At 38.7% G+C, this 18,483-nt stretch overlaps 1 protein-coding gene across 1 annotated transcript; it reads left to right on the top strand.

Annotated features, from left to right (window-relative positions):
* The first annotated feature begins 920 nt into the window (after positions 1-920).
* Positions 921-17,747, top strand: LOC140168682 (solute carrier family 2, facilitated glucose transporter member 5-like). Its single transcript, XM_072192092.1, has 11 exons — positions 921-1,076; positions 2,333-2,493; positions 5,054-5,178; positions 6,754-6,869; positions 7,966-8,125; positions 9,076-9,272; positions 11,177-11,287; positions 13,416-13,517; positions 15,190-15,265; positions 16,773-16,900; positions 17,565-17,747. The coding sequence occupies exons 1-11, from the start codon at positions 921-923 to the stop codon at positions 17,745-17,747; spliced, it is 1,515 nt and encodes a 504-aa protein (XP_072048193.1).
* The last annotated feature ends 736 nt before the right edge of the window (positions 17,748-18,483 follow it).

Raw genomic sequence — 18,483 nt, 5'->3', positions numbered from 1 at the left:
GGTCGAGAAATAAGAAATTGGGAAAACTTATTCTGTGCCCGATACAAAGACTGAGGATTGTTTTACTGGCACGTGGCAAATGTACCACCACAGTGCGCCACTTATCGCGATGTAGGCCTCTAAACGCGACAGGCCCACAACACTTTTTAACACTTTATCACTGCCATTTCGTGATCCAGAACCTCACTCCTCCCCCCTCCCCCCACTTTTTTGAAAATAAGTTGAGATTTTTATACCAAACCTCTCGTTAAATAATGTTTATGTACAAACAATTTATTGCAGAAAAATATTGTCAAATTTGAATTACGTTCTGGTATACCAGAACGATTACAACACATTGTCTATGGAGCAGTGTAAATACACATTATTATGCATAGCTCGCAAACGCAAAATTGGAATCGACTGAAATTTTGGGAATAAGCTTTTTGCGTGGATATGTATAGATATAATGTCATAAAAAGAACATGCTAGGATCACGAAATACTCCTTCAACCGATGGTCAGGTTCAATGCCCCTGGATTATATTTTTAAAGCTGTGCCATACTCAAATTGCTGATAATGTTGCGTTCGACGCGTGACTAAACCGCTTTCATTGGCATATTATGATCATCAATGCAAAACGTGGTATGCTATCTGTTTTTATTGAGATTATGATAAAAACATCATCATATCTCATTAAAAGGAGATAATTTTATGATAACCCATTTTTCTTTTTAACCAACATATGTTTGTGTGTACACACATAATGTACATGTATAATTCATAATCTTTTAAAAGCAGGCGGGCCGCGCGCATGTCCCGCCCCTGCAATGAGGGATTTTGCTGAGCTTTGACACAGATAACATGCATATAATATCATAATTGGCCCAACGTTGGCTCACTCTCACCAAGTTGTTCTTTGACCTACATAAACTGCAATCATGGTTACTACAAAATCACCTAACGAGAGCACCAAATATTCTTCCTTGCAGGATGGGAAACTCACTCCTTGGTTACTTGTGTCGGCGATTTCAGCTACGGTGGGCGGCTCATTACAATTCGGCTATGGAACCGGTGTTATGTCTGCCCCCTCTCCTGTAAGTAAACAACATGCAATTATTTCACAATTTATGATAGCCTATGAAAATCTTATTTAACGTTTATGTATGCAAAGCCCGCACCTGTCTACACTGTACAATAGCGTAGCAGTAGCTTTACATCTGGACATTATTTCATTTTCATTAATGTGATTTTTTTAAAGAATCTGCCTATTAATGTTTGTTTAACCCATGTATTCGAACCGTTCAAGGTACCCATGAATAGTTAAGGTGGTATTGTTCCAAAGTTGCTGCAACATAACAATTTGTAAGCGCTCTTTAGCAAAGTCATAGTTCATTTAATTTACAACCGTATGAGAAAACAGCGAAAATAGAAACTTTATGCACAAGATTTGCAATTTAAAGAGAATATTGACCATTGCTCATTCTAATGACGCTATTATATGGACAATATAAGTGTGCTTTTTTCGTTAAATGACATAAAGTTTGAAAAATATTGTAAGGAATACTTGAGGTTTTGACTTTTAAAACCTACATTTTGGTATTACAAAATGTGCTTGGATAGGTAGTTTTCAACATATTTACCACATTCGCCTTGCTATAACATTGAATTGCGTTATCTGTTGACCTAATGACGAAAAGAAATTTTAGGAGGAAGTTTTAGCTTTCGTTTGATATAAAAAAAAATCTGATTGGATGAAGGGAACAATTGAGGTTTCGACAAAAACCAATTTCCGACAAGGACCAATTTCCAGCTAGAAGATCCACAGCTCGTACGATGTAATGTACTCAACCGTGTAGTGTAATCAAAGACTGTGTGGAGACAATTCACTGCTTGCTTGAGAGCTCTTGGACGAAAATGTGTGCTCAGGTGTATCGAGGTGGAAACTGCATGAGATGTTTTATAAGAGAATCGTTTTTGTATAGAAACGTTTCCATATGAAAGCGGACATTCTTGGGAGGGGGGCAAGAGTTCTGACTGGAGAGACACCCCCGTGGCGCCTCCACTGTTTAAAGCAAAGTCACGCTTTCACAAAACAACATAAAATCAGGTACAGAAGGGGGTCATAAGTATTTCAGATCCTATTTATTGCAATGTAAAATCTTAAAGGTTAATCAAAGTCTCTAAATGTATCTATAAAGAGCGGGAGACAGAGGCAGAAAAGGTGAGAGATACAGAGAAGAGAAAGGAGAAAATGTGGTGTTCCACAAGGATCGACTGTAGGACCTATGTTCTGATATATATAAGATGAATAAATCTGCATTGATAAGTGTGACTTGATTTATTTATGCAGGAAATGAAAAAGTTTTTCAACCAGTCTAATTTTGACAGAAGAGGTGAATACCTGACTGACGACGCCCTCTTGTGGTTGTGGTCCTTTACCGTGTCATTCTTTTGCGTTGGAGGTGCGTTAGGTGCTTACACAGCCAGCTACTTAGCTGATAGGCTAGGAAGGTAAGAGTATCATACTGTCATTAAGTTCAATTAAGCTCAACACAGCTGCCGTGAAAATAAAAAAATGCGAATATGTGTACGTCTACAATAGTCTTTGTATGAAAATCACGAACTTAAGAACGAGTGAAGTAGTTGAAAATCTGCAATGTGCAAAAACTTTGGAAAATCATGCCATCACTTGATGACCACACTCTGTCTATTAATTTCACAGCTAAGTACAGCTGGCGTACCCCAAGTTTCAGTTCAGGGTCCACTCCCATTGAGAGTGATATATCACCTGTATCACCTGTAAATCTATGTGGTGTTATAGTAACATGCCATCAATTGATGATCACAGTTGGTATACATTAATTTCACGGGTTAATACGCTGGTGTACCCCGAGGTTCTATTTAGGGTCCACTCTCACATTGGGATGCTTCTGATAAATAGTGGGTGGTAAAAGTTGCTTTATTACTTTATTATCATGCCTATTAATGAAGAAAACGCAAACCAATATTTTTATCAATGTGACATACCACAAAGTCCACACATTTTCACGGAATATTAATTTTCGAAAACTGAAATCACGAATTTAAGAATATTGAAGTAGTTCGCGCGAATTTACATGTGAGAACATAGACTATGCCATAGTCGATTTTTGATCAATAAAAGCATGTTATTAATGTTAATCATGATGAAAGCATTCAGTTGAACTCGAAATTATACTGATATTTATTACATCAAAATACTAGTATAAAATTGTTATGAAAAAGTTTATATAATTATATTAGTGACAGTAAAAGTAAAGTGTACGTAGGCGTATATTATTGAATGCAACATATCATAATGTCATAATTGTATTGGCACTTCAATACTGAACAATTCTGATTTTAGAATCTGCCAGTTTATTAATCGCGAAATTCCAGGTTAGAAATCGACTATGGACTTTCAATTTTAAACGGGATTTTGAACAGGCAAAGTCCCTAACACTCACACTGTCAATCATACTTGTTTATCAATCAAATTTAACCGCAAGCAAATACAAGACGCGCTCATGCACTCACTGACGCGTTCATGGAATTACACAACACAAAGGCCGCATACTTGTGTACCATGTAGTTATTAATGGTAATGACAGGTACCCGGAGGATTTAAACCATAACGAGATCTGGGCGACCAATCACAAGCCAGATTCATTTAAAGATGCATTACATCATGGCCAATTTTAGTAGGCCAGATTTCCGACAATCTCATCCATAGAAGCTCATAGACAGCCGTGTTAAGCATGTAAACCGCAATCCAAAGTCAGTAGTCCACTTGGGAAGCTAACAGAGGGAGTAGGGTGACTGAAAAGATCAGATGTGAAAATCTATCAATTGTGCACACATTAATTAAATCAGATTTTTAAGCTTAAATACAATATCCAGAGTATGCACAATGGGCAAGTGGACTACGGGGTAGTCTAGTGAGAACATTACCCGCACTTTTTACAGTAATTACATTTAGTATGGCCGGGATAGTGAATTATTCCCTTAAAGGAGCATTGTATGACTCTGGCAATCTCTTTTAAGGTATAGTTCTATCCCGGAGGGGGCACTCACGTGTAAAGGTGGCACAGGTATGTGCGGTCTCTTTTTCAGTCTCTCCTGCAGTTCCTTTAGACATACATTTGGATCATGCTCCAGTTCTTTGAGCCTCAAACAATCTCTTTAGCTCAAATTTTGATAACTTGGATTTTTTTAGCTCCACGGTCTATAATTTGGCCAAATATTAGGCCACCAAAAATGTTGACATTTCAGTTCATCAAACCCGTTTTTTGCCCAAAAGTTAGTTCTTAGTTCCCAAAGTTGGCACCACACACCCCTACCAAATTAAGTTCAGTGCTCCCTCAAATTTTCATTTGATTTGATTTTGACATTGAATGTGTGAGTGCCCCCAGGTTGGGCACGGTTGGGCACACATGTGTTTCACTATAATCGTTGAGTGCCTGAAGAGGTGGTAACTTCAGTCTATAAGAGGTGGTGCAATAATTATGTGTACCCCCGGGGTGGTGAATTATACGGGGGGGGGCAAAGATTTTTTGGCAGGCCAAAAAGGGGGGGGGGCAAGCATTTTGGGCAGGTCGAAAGGGGGGTCAAGTGATTTTTGGCAGGTCGATAGGAGGAAAGCGATTTTTAGCACAGATATTTTGGACACCGTTTCTATATTACATCATAAAAAGGTGTAGGAAAACGTTAGGAACACGTTCAACTATGCAAAATTTCCTGCACGCTGCGCTCGCACTATAAGACAATAGGTTTGAAATTCGGGTTTCCAAAAATCTTGCATGTGTAAGGGGGGGGGGGGAAACAAAGATTTTTTGGCACGTCAAAAGGGGGAGGGCAAAGGTTTTTTGGCCCGTCAAAAGAGGGGGGCACAGATTTTTGGCACGCCCAAAGGGGGGGGGCAAGCGATTTTTTGCAGTCATTTTGAGAATTCACCACTCGGGGTACACATATTTATTGCACAACCCCTAACCATTGCTCTGGTATAACATTTGCCTGCCTAACTCCTCTTTATATGTTTCTGTTTTGTCTACAGGAGGACTACATTAGTTGTAAACAATGTATTCTCAATCATAGCATCCATCATGTTTGGTGTTAGTCTTGTAGCCAATAACTATGAGATGATTATGATAGCTCGCATTATCTATGGATTTTATGCCGGTAAGTGTGTTTGCCATTTTCTTTTGATAGCAGGGTATAATAGGGAACACGGAGGCCGAGCGGAACGGGCTCCGATTAATAATCGGAAGGTTGCGGGTTCGAGCCCCAGTGACGCCATCGTGATGTGCCCTTGAGTAAGGCACTTTATTTATTTATTTATTTATTTATTTGGCTTCATACACTGGTTACAATATCAAATAACAAAATTAGATAAAAGATGGATAAATATATTGCACAAAGTAAAAGTATAAAAGACATATATATATATACATGTGAATAAAACGCACCACGGATCCAGCACATGTAGGAGAGATACCAGTGTAGAGGATTGGGATGAACAGGTGCATATCACCTCTAAGACCATCCCACCTCAAGATCAAAAATTTAATTAAGACACCCTACAAATAGCACAGCTGCATACGGAAACCCACGTACAAATGTCAGCCGGCCGAAAATTTAACTCAAAATGAGAATGCAAAAAATTAACCACATTGCTTTTAAAAACAGAAAAAGATGAAGAGGACCTAACACTAAGGGGAAGCTGATTCCAAATTGGCACAATGCGGTTAAAAAACTGGACTTAAAAGCTTCCGTTTTGCAGAAGGGGATCCTAAGGCGCAAGGTGTCACATGTTGATCTTGTGTTGGGACGGTCTTGCCCAATCTCTGACTTGTAAAACTTGACATACTTGTAGACATCCAGATCGTAATTGTCAGACAAGGACTTGTAAAATAAACAAATATCAAGTTGCTCTCTACGAAGCGTGAGGGGTAACATACCCAGATAGCACAACCGCTCCCGATAATCCAGATCAGGATAGTGCATGATGAACTTGGTAGCTCGCCTTTGAACACTTTCGAGACACTGAATATTGTGTCTGGATGTACCACTCCAAAGGCAGCTACCAAATTCAAGATCACTCCTGATCAATGAATTATACAGGGCTTTGGTGATTTTTTCAGGTGCCTTAAAACCAACTGTGCGCATGATGAGACCCATTTTTTTTTTGCACTTTTTTACCAATCTGTTAATATGGTCGTTCCAATCAAGTTTGGATGTGACATCAACACCAAGGTCTCTGACAGATTTGATTGCACTAAGTTTTGTGTTATTCATAAAATAATCAAAATTCACTAACAAACGTTTCCTTGAAACAGTTTATCTTTATCTCGATTACTCTTCTCCACCCAGGTGAATGGGAACCAGCATTCTTAAATGCTGGGCAGGTAACAGACTCGCTGCAGAGGAGGTGTAGCGATCCCCCTATAGCAACATTACATGGAGGAGTCTGGCCCAATCGCCAATGAAAGAGAGATGGCCACTCCGATCACTGTTTATAAATATACAGGATCGTCTCCTTTATCTTTACCTTATAAAACACTCTTTTGTCTGCCTAAATCATGGAGTATGTAGCTAAAATCTGAAATATTTGGGACTTCATGGTCCTATCCCACTCTATCCACGCACAGAGTGTGAATTTCAAATGGAGTTAACTAATGAATGGTTGACTAATGCACATATCAGATATAGATTTTTTCTGCCCAGTGACGATTATTTTCTGCATTGTATAAACAGGTACTGCAATCACAGTAGTACCGCTGTATCTCAGCGAGATATCACCGGTAAATCTCCGTGGTGCTATAGGAACATTCCATCAGTTGATGACCACACTTGGTATATTAAGTTCACAGGTATGTACAGCTGGTGTACCCCAAGGTTCAGTTCAGGGTCCACTCTCACATTGAGAGTGCTATCAGTACAGGCCTATATTGCTTAATTACTGCATTGTGGTGCCACTAACATAAGACAAGTAAAAACAATCATCTTGCGGAAGTCGGGGTCGGTCGGTCGGATTTAAAAGAAAATTAAAGGTCATAGCCAAAATTAACTTTATAGTAAATAAAGACTGAATTAGAATATTTCATTACTGTATGATTCATTCTTGTTTTAAAACAGTTTAGAAGTATAAAAAATATCATTTCCGGGTGCAAGTTTTCTGAAAGAAAAAATAATTGTTTTAATTTCCAAAATGTGACCCGGCAGCACAAATGAGCCGTAAATTCCCTAAATTGTATTCTGAGTTACGGTGTAAAATATGTACGAAGGTCGTATTCATCGGTAACTTAAGCTGGTCCGACATCTGTCTCATTTTGATAGTCAAAAACTAATCAATAATCCTATTGTTGAAGTGGATAATAAGCTTCTACCTTAGATGGCTAAAGAACTTTTAATAGCTCTGGTCTTTGTGTGCTTTTGCTAAATCCTGTTCAAGTGGTGGGTTACCAGGCATTGTATTTTGTACAGGTATGCATAACCAACAATTAACAATGAGAGAACTTTCTTAAACCTCGTTGACTTGGGGATGATTTGAAATGACCGCCAATTATGACTGTTTGATATTTATTGCCAGCAATGTGGAAAAAGAGACACATGTAAAAACGTAAAAGCTATAATTTTGTTGAAGGAGCAAAGTTTAACAAACCATAACCCCGCTTCTGGATATCGTTTGAAGTCAAATGATATACCATTTTTAAGTTTATGATGTTTATTTTTAAACACGAAATAAAACAAAATTGACCGGGGAGGAATTTACGGCTCATTCGCCGTGAACGGTCACAAATTAGGCTCGGTATGCTTTCGTACAGTAAAACCTGTTGACTCACATTTATGATAATATGAATGCTCTTTTTATAAAGTTTCGTTGCTTTCTAATAAGATGCATGTGGTTCCTCAAGATCAGATGTTGGCCCACTGATAGTTCTCATCCTTCTTGTTTTTGTTTGCTAGGTGCTTGGTTTGTTTATATTTCCAAAGGATGATCAGTGGCCCATAGTGCTTGCACTGACAGGTGTTTTCAGCGTCTTCAATTTGGTTACAATGCCATTTTGTCCAGAGAGTCCCAGGTGGTTCCTTATCAATAAGAATGAACCAGAGAAAGCAAGAGAAGGTAGGTAATCACCAGAGATGATATCTTACCTTTCCCAGAATCCTTTGCAACATGATGCATCACCTTATTACAGCAAATGACACTCCTATTACTTTGTACAGGTTCCCTTTGTTTTCATGTTGAGAATAGACTTGTTAAACATGGGTCGATAGTCAAGAAATAAACATATTCTGAACGATCTGGATGTGTTCTGTTCATTGAGGTACTTCTGTCACTATCGACCCATCGTGTACTAGATAGCAAATCAGTACAAAAATTGAAATGGAAGAAATACATTAAGGGAAGTATAAGATATGTGTGATTATTTTAGTATAATAGGCCGAAGGGTCACTAAGCGGAAACCCAGTAACGAATGATGAATAAAAACAGCCGTCTCTCAACACGCGATATTCCAAATTCCCGGGCGCTGAAATTGTCTGGTGCAATGACGTCCCAGTAACACAATAAAGGCTGACGACAATTGAGCATAAATATCCACTACGTCATTGCACTAGATAATTTCGGCGTGTTGAGACCCGGCTGTTAATTTTATGGTCAATATGAGTTTGTTTGAAATAAAACCATATGATTTTTCTTAAATATAAGGCATAATGTTATGATTGCCGGAGACTTCCTTTAAATAAAAAAAGTCGGCGATCACAGATCTACACCAGCTTTATGATCCTATAAAAACTTGCAGCTCTAGAGAAACTTTGTGGAAGAAATCAAGACTAATTATCCTAAACTTCCTCCTATAAAAACTTTCAGCTCTAGAGAAATTTCGTGGAGCAAATCAAGACTAATTATCCAAAATTTCCTCCTATAAAAACTTTCAGCTCTAGAGAAACTTCGTGGAGCAAATCAAGACTAATTATCCTAAATTCCTCCTATAAAAACTTTCAGCTCTAGTGACATTTCGTGGAGCAAATCAAGACTAATTAGCCTAAAATTCCTCCTATAAAAACTTTCAGCTCTAGAGAAATTTCGAGGAGCAGGTGCAGACATCGAGGACGAGATACAGGAGATGAAGGATGAAGCAATTGAGCATGAAAAGCTGGAAAAGATTGGAGTCTGGGAAGTCATTACTCTCAAGGATCGTGACTGGAAGATGCCACTTATAATCTGTATGATGCTACATGGTGGACAACAATTGTCTGGTATTAATGCTGTGAGTATAGCACTAACTTGTTTGGCTTATAGCTGCGAAAGAAATACGTCGCACACCGACATAGCCTGGTTAATAATTACATTGTACAGCAGAGACACTAAAATCAATACCCGGGATCGATACACGTGAATGTGCTATGCACGATTTGATATTCAAACGATAAATGTTTGGATACCTGATACCGGGGTAGAAAATGATGAATATCTCCCGTCATTTTTATATTCTAAAGAAGCCATATTTTGTTGCTTGCACTTGAATATATGTGTTGAAAGGATATGATAGTCGTTAGCATGCGTATTGAGAAAGAACCGCGCGTATTGAGCTCAAAAACTGACAAAAATTCTGATTTTATATGTGCCGAACTATAGTGCAGCGTAGGCCACTCGTGGATGCAGTCTAAAAGCAGATGACCTCATGGTGTATACCATGCTCACTTACACACACAGAGGTCAGTCACCAGGCTATTGTCAATAGCCTTAGTCGGATGTCCCTCGGCCCATTATGCGTCTCAAAACTATTAAACAGGTCGGAACAAAATGGCCATGCGTGGCTGTGGATTCAACCTACCATGGCGATTTCTGTCATGAAGATATCGGGGTGATGACACTTTGCATCGTGTATTGATATAGAATTGCATGAATGCAGTTGGGCGCAGAACTTAGGCTAATAACACGTTGCGTAATGCGTGATTGGAGCAAGCGTGGGGAGTGTTCATAAATACTTTGGTGGGGATTGGAAAATAAAAAAAAAAAAAAAATTTGGGTCCATAAAAGGGGGATCAAACAAATTCAGTCAAAATTTGAGGGTAAAAGTCCGTACGATGCACGAGAAGGCATATATTCCAAACCTTTTGCGCGCTCCGCGTGCATTAATGTTAAGTATTCAATATTGTGTATCAACAAAATGTGTAGACTTTACAATTTGGGTGTAATGAGTAATAGTTTCAAACGGTAATTTTATGCTATGAGTTAATGACCATATGCGTAGATCCCGGGGGATGTGGGGATAAATCGCCCAATATTTTGATAGGGGGATGGTCCATACAATCATCCCCCAATGTTGACGCCTGTATATGGGTTTCTGACCAAAATTAACCCCATATTTGGCCATTTTAAACTAAAAAGTGCCAGAGCTGTATTCTAGAGATTGTCATGTTTGAGATCCTAGTGTGTGCATCAACCTACTCCTTAAATACAGATGTCACTCAGTTCCACTCAAAATTAAAAAATGTCAATTCAAATTAAAATGGTAAATCTTGACCCTCAAAACCCCTGCAATATCATAATAAAGTGCCAAGAAAATGCTCAAAGTATTAACTGCGATGAAGATTTATTTCAAGTTTGACATGCATGTAATATATCTTTATAATAACCAACGCTTCTGATGGATGGTGTGAATAGTCCTCCATGAACTTGATGAAGCACGTTTCAAGTAAATTCCTTTTTGGCCCTCTAAGTGCTATTGCGCCCCCTTTGATAGACCTTTCCAGTGACCCTTGCCCATTACATCCCATCCTCCATAGACTTTTTTGTCAAATCTTATCTCCCTTGAAAGTTGCCTTTACCCCGTTTGAAAAATCTTTGCTACACTGCCCCCAGTAGTTTAGAGGGACTTCACCTATATTCTCACAGACATCATATACCGTAAACGTTCGCCTAATGACGCTATAGGTTCCCTTGACAAACTGGAATTTTAGACACAAACTATAAGTGCCCTCCAATAAAAATCCCACCAGCAAATAAGGGCATGTACCCTTAATTCTTGTTGAGAATTTTAGAGGAGGGAACTCTCTATTTGTACATGAAATTTACCCCAAGGCAAAGGAGCCCATGTGCGCCATTAGACAAACGTTTACGGTATTCATAGACGACTCAACAAATATGTGGGTTTTTCTCTCTGTACAGATATTTTTCTACTTAGATAGTATCTATAAACAGGCTGGTATGACACCCGATCAAGTTGCCTTTGCTACAGTAGGAACTGGTGCAATCAACGTCATCATGACTCTAGTCTCGGTAAGCTTTTAATTTGGTATGATGTACCACTAGGGGTGGTGGGAGGGTTCAGAAATTTTCCGTACACACCCAAAAGATTACAAAGTTTAATTTTTTTTAAAGTGGGATTTTCTGTGATTGATTTTGCAAAATTATATGCAATTTCTAGCGCTACCCATAACATAACAGTTGGATTTCCCAGCCAAACCTTTAGGGTGTACATTTGGAAATTGGGATTTATATGCATACAACAAAAAGCTATATGAATTCCCAATTGCTTACATTCCCATGTACATCTGGACTGGAAATGGGATGTTCTTTTGACATTTCATAATGGGAACCCCAAGCAATATTGAGGGGAAAGGTGTGGGAAATACCAATGTCATCTTTGGGGGTATGTAGAAATTTTCTGGAATAGCCCTATAGGTGCAATCAACGTGGTGCGCTCTTAATTTGGTGTGGCACACCTTCAGTTGGAAGGTAATAGGATGCAGTGGGTTATGCTACAACAGCCTGTATCAACCTCACTGTACCCGAGGGGGTCACTCCCATTGTGGCCTGTACACCATCCGCGATAATAAAAGCGCGTAAAAAGGGTAGTTTTTCGTGGGTAGGCACGATACGCGCGTAACGTGTTTAGGGTGTCAAAAACATGAAAAAATGGCAAAAAGGCTAGCAAAATTACAATTGCTAATACACGGAAATGAAATTTAGGGTACATTGAAATATAAAAAAATTTAGGGTATGAAATTTGATGCAATAAAATCCCTATTTAGGTTGTGAAATCAGGCACGTGTTACCTGTTTAGGGTATCGTTTTAGCCAAGGGTTAAATCCTTGTTTAGGGTGCTTTTCAAAAGTATCGCGGATGGTGTACAGGCCACGATGGGAGTGACCCTCCCCCCGCCCGGGCACTCTACACTGCGGCTGCTGTGCCATTGTGCAAAACCATGAGGATGTGATCGCGGTCACCTGGGGATACGTTTGGCTACACCCTGACTACACTGGCTGTGCAGGTAGCGGATGCTATGAACACGTAAATCTACGACTCTAAGGCAGGGCTGTCAACTTTTTGGAATTGCTTGGCGTGAGACAGAGGCGTACCGGGATTTGTCGACTCCAATGTTCATTTTGTACCATGAATATTTGAGCCACGGCGCTCGGGAATGTGAAAAGGGGGTGGGGGAGGAGCAACAAATTATTCATGACGATGCGTGAGATTTTACTCATTTTCCAGCTTTTTGCGTGAGATTTACTACCTAGGCGTGAGATACTACCTTGGCGTGAGACCGTGAGAAAGTGACCCAATGCGTGAGACTCACGGCCAATGCGTGAGAGTTGACAGCCCTGCTCTAAGGTAGTCGTCTTAATCCTATGATGTAGACATAGACCGGGTCTTCCATAGATGGTGTATGAATTTCAACTGGACTAACCCATTGATGTTTGCCTGGCATTACGCGAGCATACATGCTTAGGTTGCCGACCACAAAATCAGATACTAGGGCAAAACGGGACTATTGAACTGAACAGGGAAGTGCTGTTCTGTCAAGTATATCATTAGTCCAGTTGCTAACCCTTGTATAAACATTATTGGGGTCAGACGGCAAAAGAATTAGGTACCAGTTATGTTCACCCCGTAAATGTAATAACAAAGACGAAAATGAAAACCAGCAGCAAATACCTGTACGGTGTACCCTTCAGCTCTTATTTAAGACCTAATTTGTTGAAATCGGTTGAGAATTAAAGAAACGGTGGTCGTGTGCTAACTTGTAGGCGGTTGGAATACTTCTGAGGCGGTTGTTATGCTTCCTAGGCGGTTGGAATGCTTCCCAGGTGGTTCGAATGCTTCCTAGGTGGTTCGAATGCCTCCTTTGTGGTTCGAGTGCTTAGCTCATTTACATATTTTGCCTCTGAGGAGGGCTTATGAACCACTAATAGGCGGTTGAGGGCTAGCAATAGGCGGTTTAGTGCTAACAACCGTCTATTAACTCAATGTTATAGTATTGGAGGTATATAGTATTGGAGGTATTCACCATTTAGGCATTCATTACCGGTTCTTTACCATTCAATGGAATGCTAGTTTTTTAGGTAATGGCGCCCTCATATACCATTTTCAGTAACCAACTTTCTCCTACACTTTTCACACACAGGTGGCGGTCATTGAGCGGGCTGGACGTCGTTTTCTGTTGCTATACCCGTACTTCCTCATGGCTGTGTTCCATGGATGTCTCACCGTTACATTAACTCTACAGGTGAGATAGCAAAGAATAAGCTAAAGAATAAAACAAGGAAATCCCATAATACTATTATGGAAATCAACAATTAATGGCATGTATTTGGCTAGAATTGAACAATACTTCAGCTAAAAAGACTCAGTGAGGGTCGTAGTATTCTCTTCTGATCAGATCATTACCGGGGATCATTACCTGCTGTCACTTCTTTCTTCTCCCATTAGACTAATAGAAAAAGAAAAGTAGGCAGTTATTATTTTAATACACACAAGGGGACCGTACATACCAGCCAAAGTATTGGCCACTAAGAACTATTTTGATTGGTTTCAAACAGGGCTATATAATGTATTGGTTCAATACATTATAATTCGTTATGAACACGGCAGAGTGCCGAATACGCAAAATTGCTGTTCTGAGTAAACGGCGTTTGAAAATTTTGGTACCATTCCATTGGTCCTTCTAAAAATTTAGACCATTCGTGACCACTCATTTGAAATGTATATATATTATAGAAGTGAACGTACATAAAATATTGGCAATACTTGCATGTTCTGAAACAATCGATATATCCCTCAAAACCACAGAATTTTAACAGCTATTCGGCTTTATGCTGTATCCAAAATGTCTCTACCACTGCGCATAGAGAGGTCGAATACGCATTCAACTACGTGTAAACCATAGCACCCGGGCATAGCACGCATTCTTGATTTGGGGCTTTTGTGTAGAAATTACTGGTTGTCCTAAGGATATGTAGACTAACTTGCTATATAAGTTATAAATAGTCATCCCTGTAACATTTAACAAAAACTAGAGGATTTTAAAGCAGAAAAAACAATATTGGCCTATATTTTGCGTATGATTTTCCGGGATTTTCCAATTTCACGGAGGTGCACTCATATTATTAAACCACAGCAATATCATGTGGAGAATGTTTGTTTTTGGTGGAAATAAAAGATAACCTGAAACATGATCATAAGCATACAAAAACTCAATTTGCTCTAAATTCTTGATTCGTCACTCTGCCGAATTCATCACGATATTATTAAACCACAGCAACATCATGTGGGGAATGTTTGTACTTTATTTTGGTATCACTGGATAGAAGATACCTACAGCTATACGTTGGTATCAAATATATTTGTATAGGACATGTAATATAGAAAAGTCGGGGTTTCCCGCTATACAATACTATAGATCAACATGATTTGTACAGCTAAGTATACGATTCGTCTCTCTGCCGAATTAATTTATCGCACTTAGGCGCGATTCGTCCAAATCAAAATTTCAATAACTACGTCGGTGAGTAAGATTTACCATTAATATTTGGTGGAAATAAAAGATAACCTGAAACATAATCATAAGCATACAAAAACTCAATTTGCTCAAAATTCTCGATTCGTCACTCTGCCGAATTCATAACGATACAAGCCTTCTATCAGAGATATAGTAAAAATATAGTCAATAGGGTTGGAGGGTATTAAGCTTAGAATGCTAAGAGCTCTATTTTGATTGGTTACTCAGATGTCATATCATGTACTTAACCAATCAGTGGCTCTGTAAGAAAGCGCCCATAGGGTTAATATGCCTTATATGGCAAAAATAATACCATTATGTGATCCCTGGGTGAGAACACATTTTATAAATTGAAATTTGGTGCACACATTTTTTCAATATTATTATTTCTATTGATCAGGAAACTGTTGACTGGTTGAAGTGGCTTAGTATGGCTTTCATTTTCCTCTACATTATTGCATTTGCCATTGGACCAGGTAAGGATAGAATGGCGCCCGCTGTTGGTCAATGTTGATGTTGACCGACAGGCAAATTTAATGTTTATTAATGTTTGTGACAGTTTTTCCTCGAGGAACCGGTCATTCTGTGACATGACTGGCCTTTAAATCTATGTATGATATTTGAAACCCCAGCGACTCCACATTGGACAATTCCAGTTGAAATCCATACACCCTCTTAATCTGCCACACAGGGGGTGTACCCCATTTGAAATTCATACTACCTGTGTGGAAGATTATAAGTCATGTCTGCCATATCATAGGGGGTGTATTGATTTCAACTGGAATTTTGAACAGTTGGGTTGCACAGCTTTTTAGTAGTCAAACATCAAATATGAAATATTAAAAAAAACTCACAGCATATTAAAGCCCACATTTGCAAATACACATGCAAAAATACCCAAAACTTAAATCCTTTATTGATGATAATAAATTATGTGACGTGTCATGTCAAAAGGAGACACTTTTGGGTAGGATCGTAAATGAAGAAATAGCCAAAAATTTGGGTTTTTAAGTTGTTGCGAATTTGTGATGTTATTAATGTTTAAAATATGGTCTGATAGTTTCAGACCTGGCATCTTGTATTTTTAAGACATTTTTCAAGGTAATTCCTATTTTCAACATTGTCAATAATATTTGTAAAGGTCGAATATCTCAATTTTCAATTTTATAATACCATAACTTACGAACTCAATATCCTCGCTTAGGAATGTCCGATTTCATTGGGGAAAACGGCGTTGTAGAGCAAAATATCTCTATATTTACGATATGTAAAAACCTCAAAATTGATACCCTGCTCAAAAGTGTCTCTTTTTGACATGACACGTCACATAATAGATCTAGGCCAGGCATGGGCAACCCACAGCACCTTTCTGGACCAAAATTCACATCCCAACAGATTTCCTTTGTTGGGTTCCAATTATTCGCCTGTAAATGTGGTCCCGGAAGCTGTTCCGTGTCAGTGCACTTTACTGTTGTGTCAGTTGAACAACTGCTTGGTTACTGACATGTGTTTAGAATAGAGTATTGAAGTTATCCTGTGTGTATTTTTTGTTCATGTACAGGCGAATAATCGGAACCCAACAAAAGAAATCTGTTGGGATGTGAATTTTGGTCCAGGAAGGTGTTCCATGTCAGTGCATTTTGCTGTTGTGTCAGTTGGACAACTGCTTGGTTACTGACATGTGTTTAGAGTAGAGTATTGAAGTAATCCTGTGTGCAATTTGTATTCATTTTTATGGAGAAGATTTTAAGATATGACCTTGTGAAAAATTATAAGTTTCTTTTTGAGGCCAGTTTAGTTAACAGCAACAACTATATAGTAGTCGTACAAGATTTTAATAGGCAGCCAATGAATCGATTCAAGCAACAATTGGAGTTATCTGATTCATGCAAGGATTCAAAGAAACAAGACGAGCAGCTAGATTTTGAAAACTAGTTCATTTAGGTATAATACATATTGTTTTGCTCCTTTTCTTTTCCCCAGGACCTGTGCCATTCGTGATAGTCCCGGAGTTGTGGGCCCAAGCTCCTAGGCCAGCGGCTATGAGCATCTCAGTGCAGACAAACTGGTTTGCTAATTTTGTAGTTGGAATCACATTTTCGTTTATACAAGTAAGTGACTATGCATTATGCCAATATATCTGCATACTGTTAGGAAATAATCGATGGAGCTCTATATTAAAATGTTACGTCAGTGTATAATTCCAAGTTTGTCTTAATCTCTCCCATAGACAGTGCACGATCTGAGGTTACTGTTCCGAACTTTTTGTATATTAGTATGCCCTCTATAACAATACGCGTACTGTACGGAATAAAGTGTAGTATCAACACATCCATCAATATCCTCAAATTGAGCATGTTATGCCCTTCCATCCAAAATCAGTGTTTCATGTACCAAGGTTTTTGGCCTGTCAGGTCACGGTGAATGACTCAAATAGCTTAATTTTAGCAACTCATAAAAGGCCCCTGCAAGACCAAATATTTGAGCAGTTTTACTCTGCATTTAGCATAAATCGTCCAATTGGGCGGAAAAGCACTTGAATCAATAAACTTCCGATACTAACTGACCGATCAACAAATTGTCACAAAACGCATTGTTAATGCAATTCGGAACGTCAGAGACTCGAACCTCTTTACAAATATGAAAATAATGAGGAAAACGCATGAAAATGACTGCTGCAGTCTGACGCATGCAACTCTGTGAAATTTTTAATGTTTTCTAGAGTTGTACCTTATTTACAAGTCAATGTACTTTTTTTCATTTGTTCCCTTTCAGGAAAGCATCGATGCCTACACTTTCTTAGTATTCATGGTTTGTTGTTTAATAACCGCCGTCTTCATTGTCTTTTTCGTCCCTGAGACAAAAGGAAAAACGTTTGAAGAAGTGGTAGATTTATTCCGTGGCAAACCAAGAAGCAATTCGGGATATGAAATGGAAGAGAAGAAAGAGAAAATTTAACTCTCTCCACGCGGGTGTCGACAACAGAATTGTACATTTTCATGACCATATTTGGAATCAGCATGAAAATGCATTATAATGAGTACAAACAAGCCTAGTATCGGTTCAGTGGTTCTTGAGATAGCTCTTGATATTTTGAGAAAATATCTCGGAACTTTTTATATTGAAGCCTATAGCCCGCACCCAGAGCATCAAAGTGGATGTGAATGAGAAGAAACAGAAAGTTTAAGGTTATTCTGGCAACTTATGTAGTTTGCCTGCCTCGGGATTGCCAACTTTTCTCACTTTAGTGTGATACATGTCACCTTGAGTAGATCACAGTAGAAAATATTGCCTACCCGTGATGTATCCAATGACTATCTCTATAATGAAAGACAGAGATAAAAAGACTAAATCGCGTCTGATGTCAGGGCAAAGACGCGCCATGATTGGTTGCCGACCTGCGCAGACCAATCATTTTCTGGTTAGTTGTCAGAATTTCAGACTCGAACTAGTCTTTGTTATCTTTGTCTTTCAAAATTTTGCCTTCCCATGATGCAATTTTTATAACGTCGACTTATTCTTTACATTGAAATGGTAATGTTAACCTTTGCGTATCGTTTATAAACATGAAAGACTTTAGTGAAAGGTTTATATTAACTTGAAATATGTTTGTGCAAAAATATATAAGTTGTAAATTTGTACATAATTGGTATCATGATTTTGACATCACAGAATGCATATACATGTAAAGCAT

The sequence above is a fragment of the Amphiura filiformis genome, chromosome 13 (genome assembly GCF_039555335.1).
Source record: "Amphiura filiformis chromosome 13, Afil_fr2py, whole genome shotgun sequence".
Classification (NCBI taxonomy): domain Eukaryota; kingdom Metazoa; phylum Echinodermata; class Ophiuroidea; order Amphilepidida; family Amphiuridae; genus Amphiura; species Amphiura filiformis.
This window is presented reverse-complemented; position numbering and strand designations above follow the sequence as displayed.

Bases quoted from the DNA above. Each gene is read 5' to 3' on its own strand.
- LOC140168682 (XM_072192092.1), top strand. From the start codon at position 921: ATGGTTACTACAAAATCACCTAACGAGAGCACCAAATATTCTTCCTTG. The intron at 8,126-9,075 runs GTAGGTAATCAC...AAAAACTTTCAG, and splicing joins ACCAGAGAAAGCAAGAGAAG to CTCTAGAGAAATTTCGAGGA. The intron at 9,273-11,176 runs GTGAGTATAGCA...CTCTCTGTACAG, and splicing joins AATTGTCTGGTATTAATGCT to ATATTTTTCTACTTAGATAG.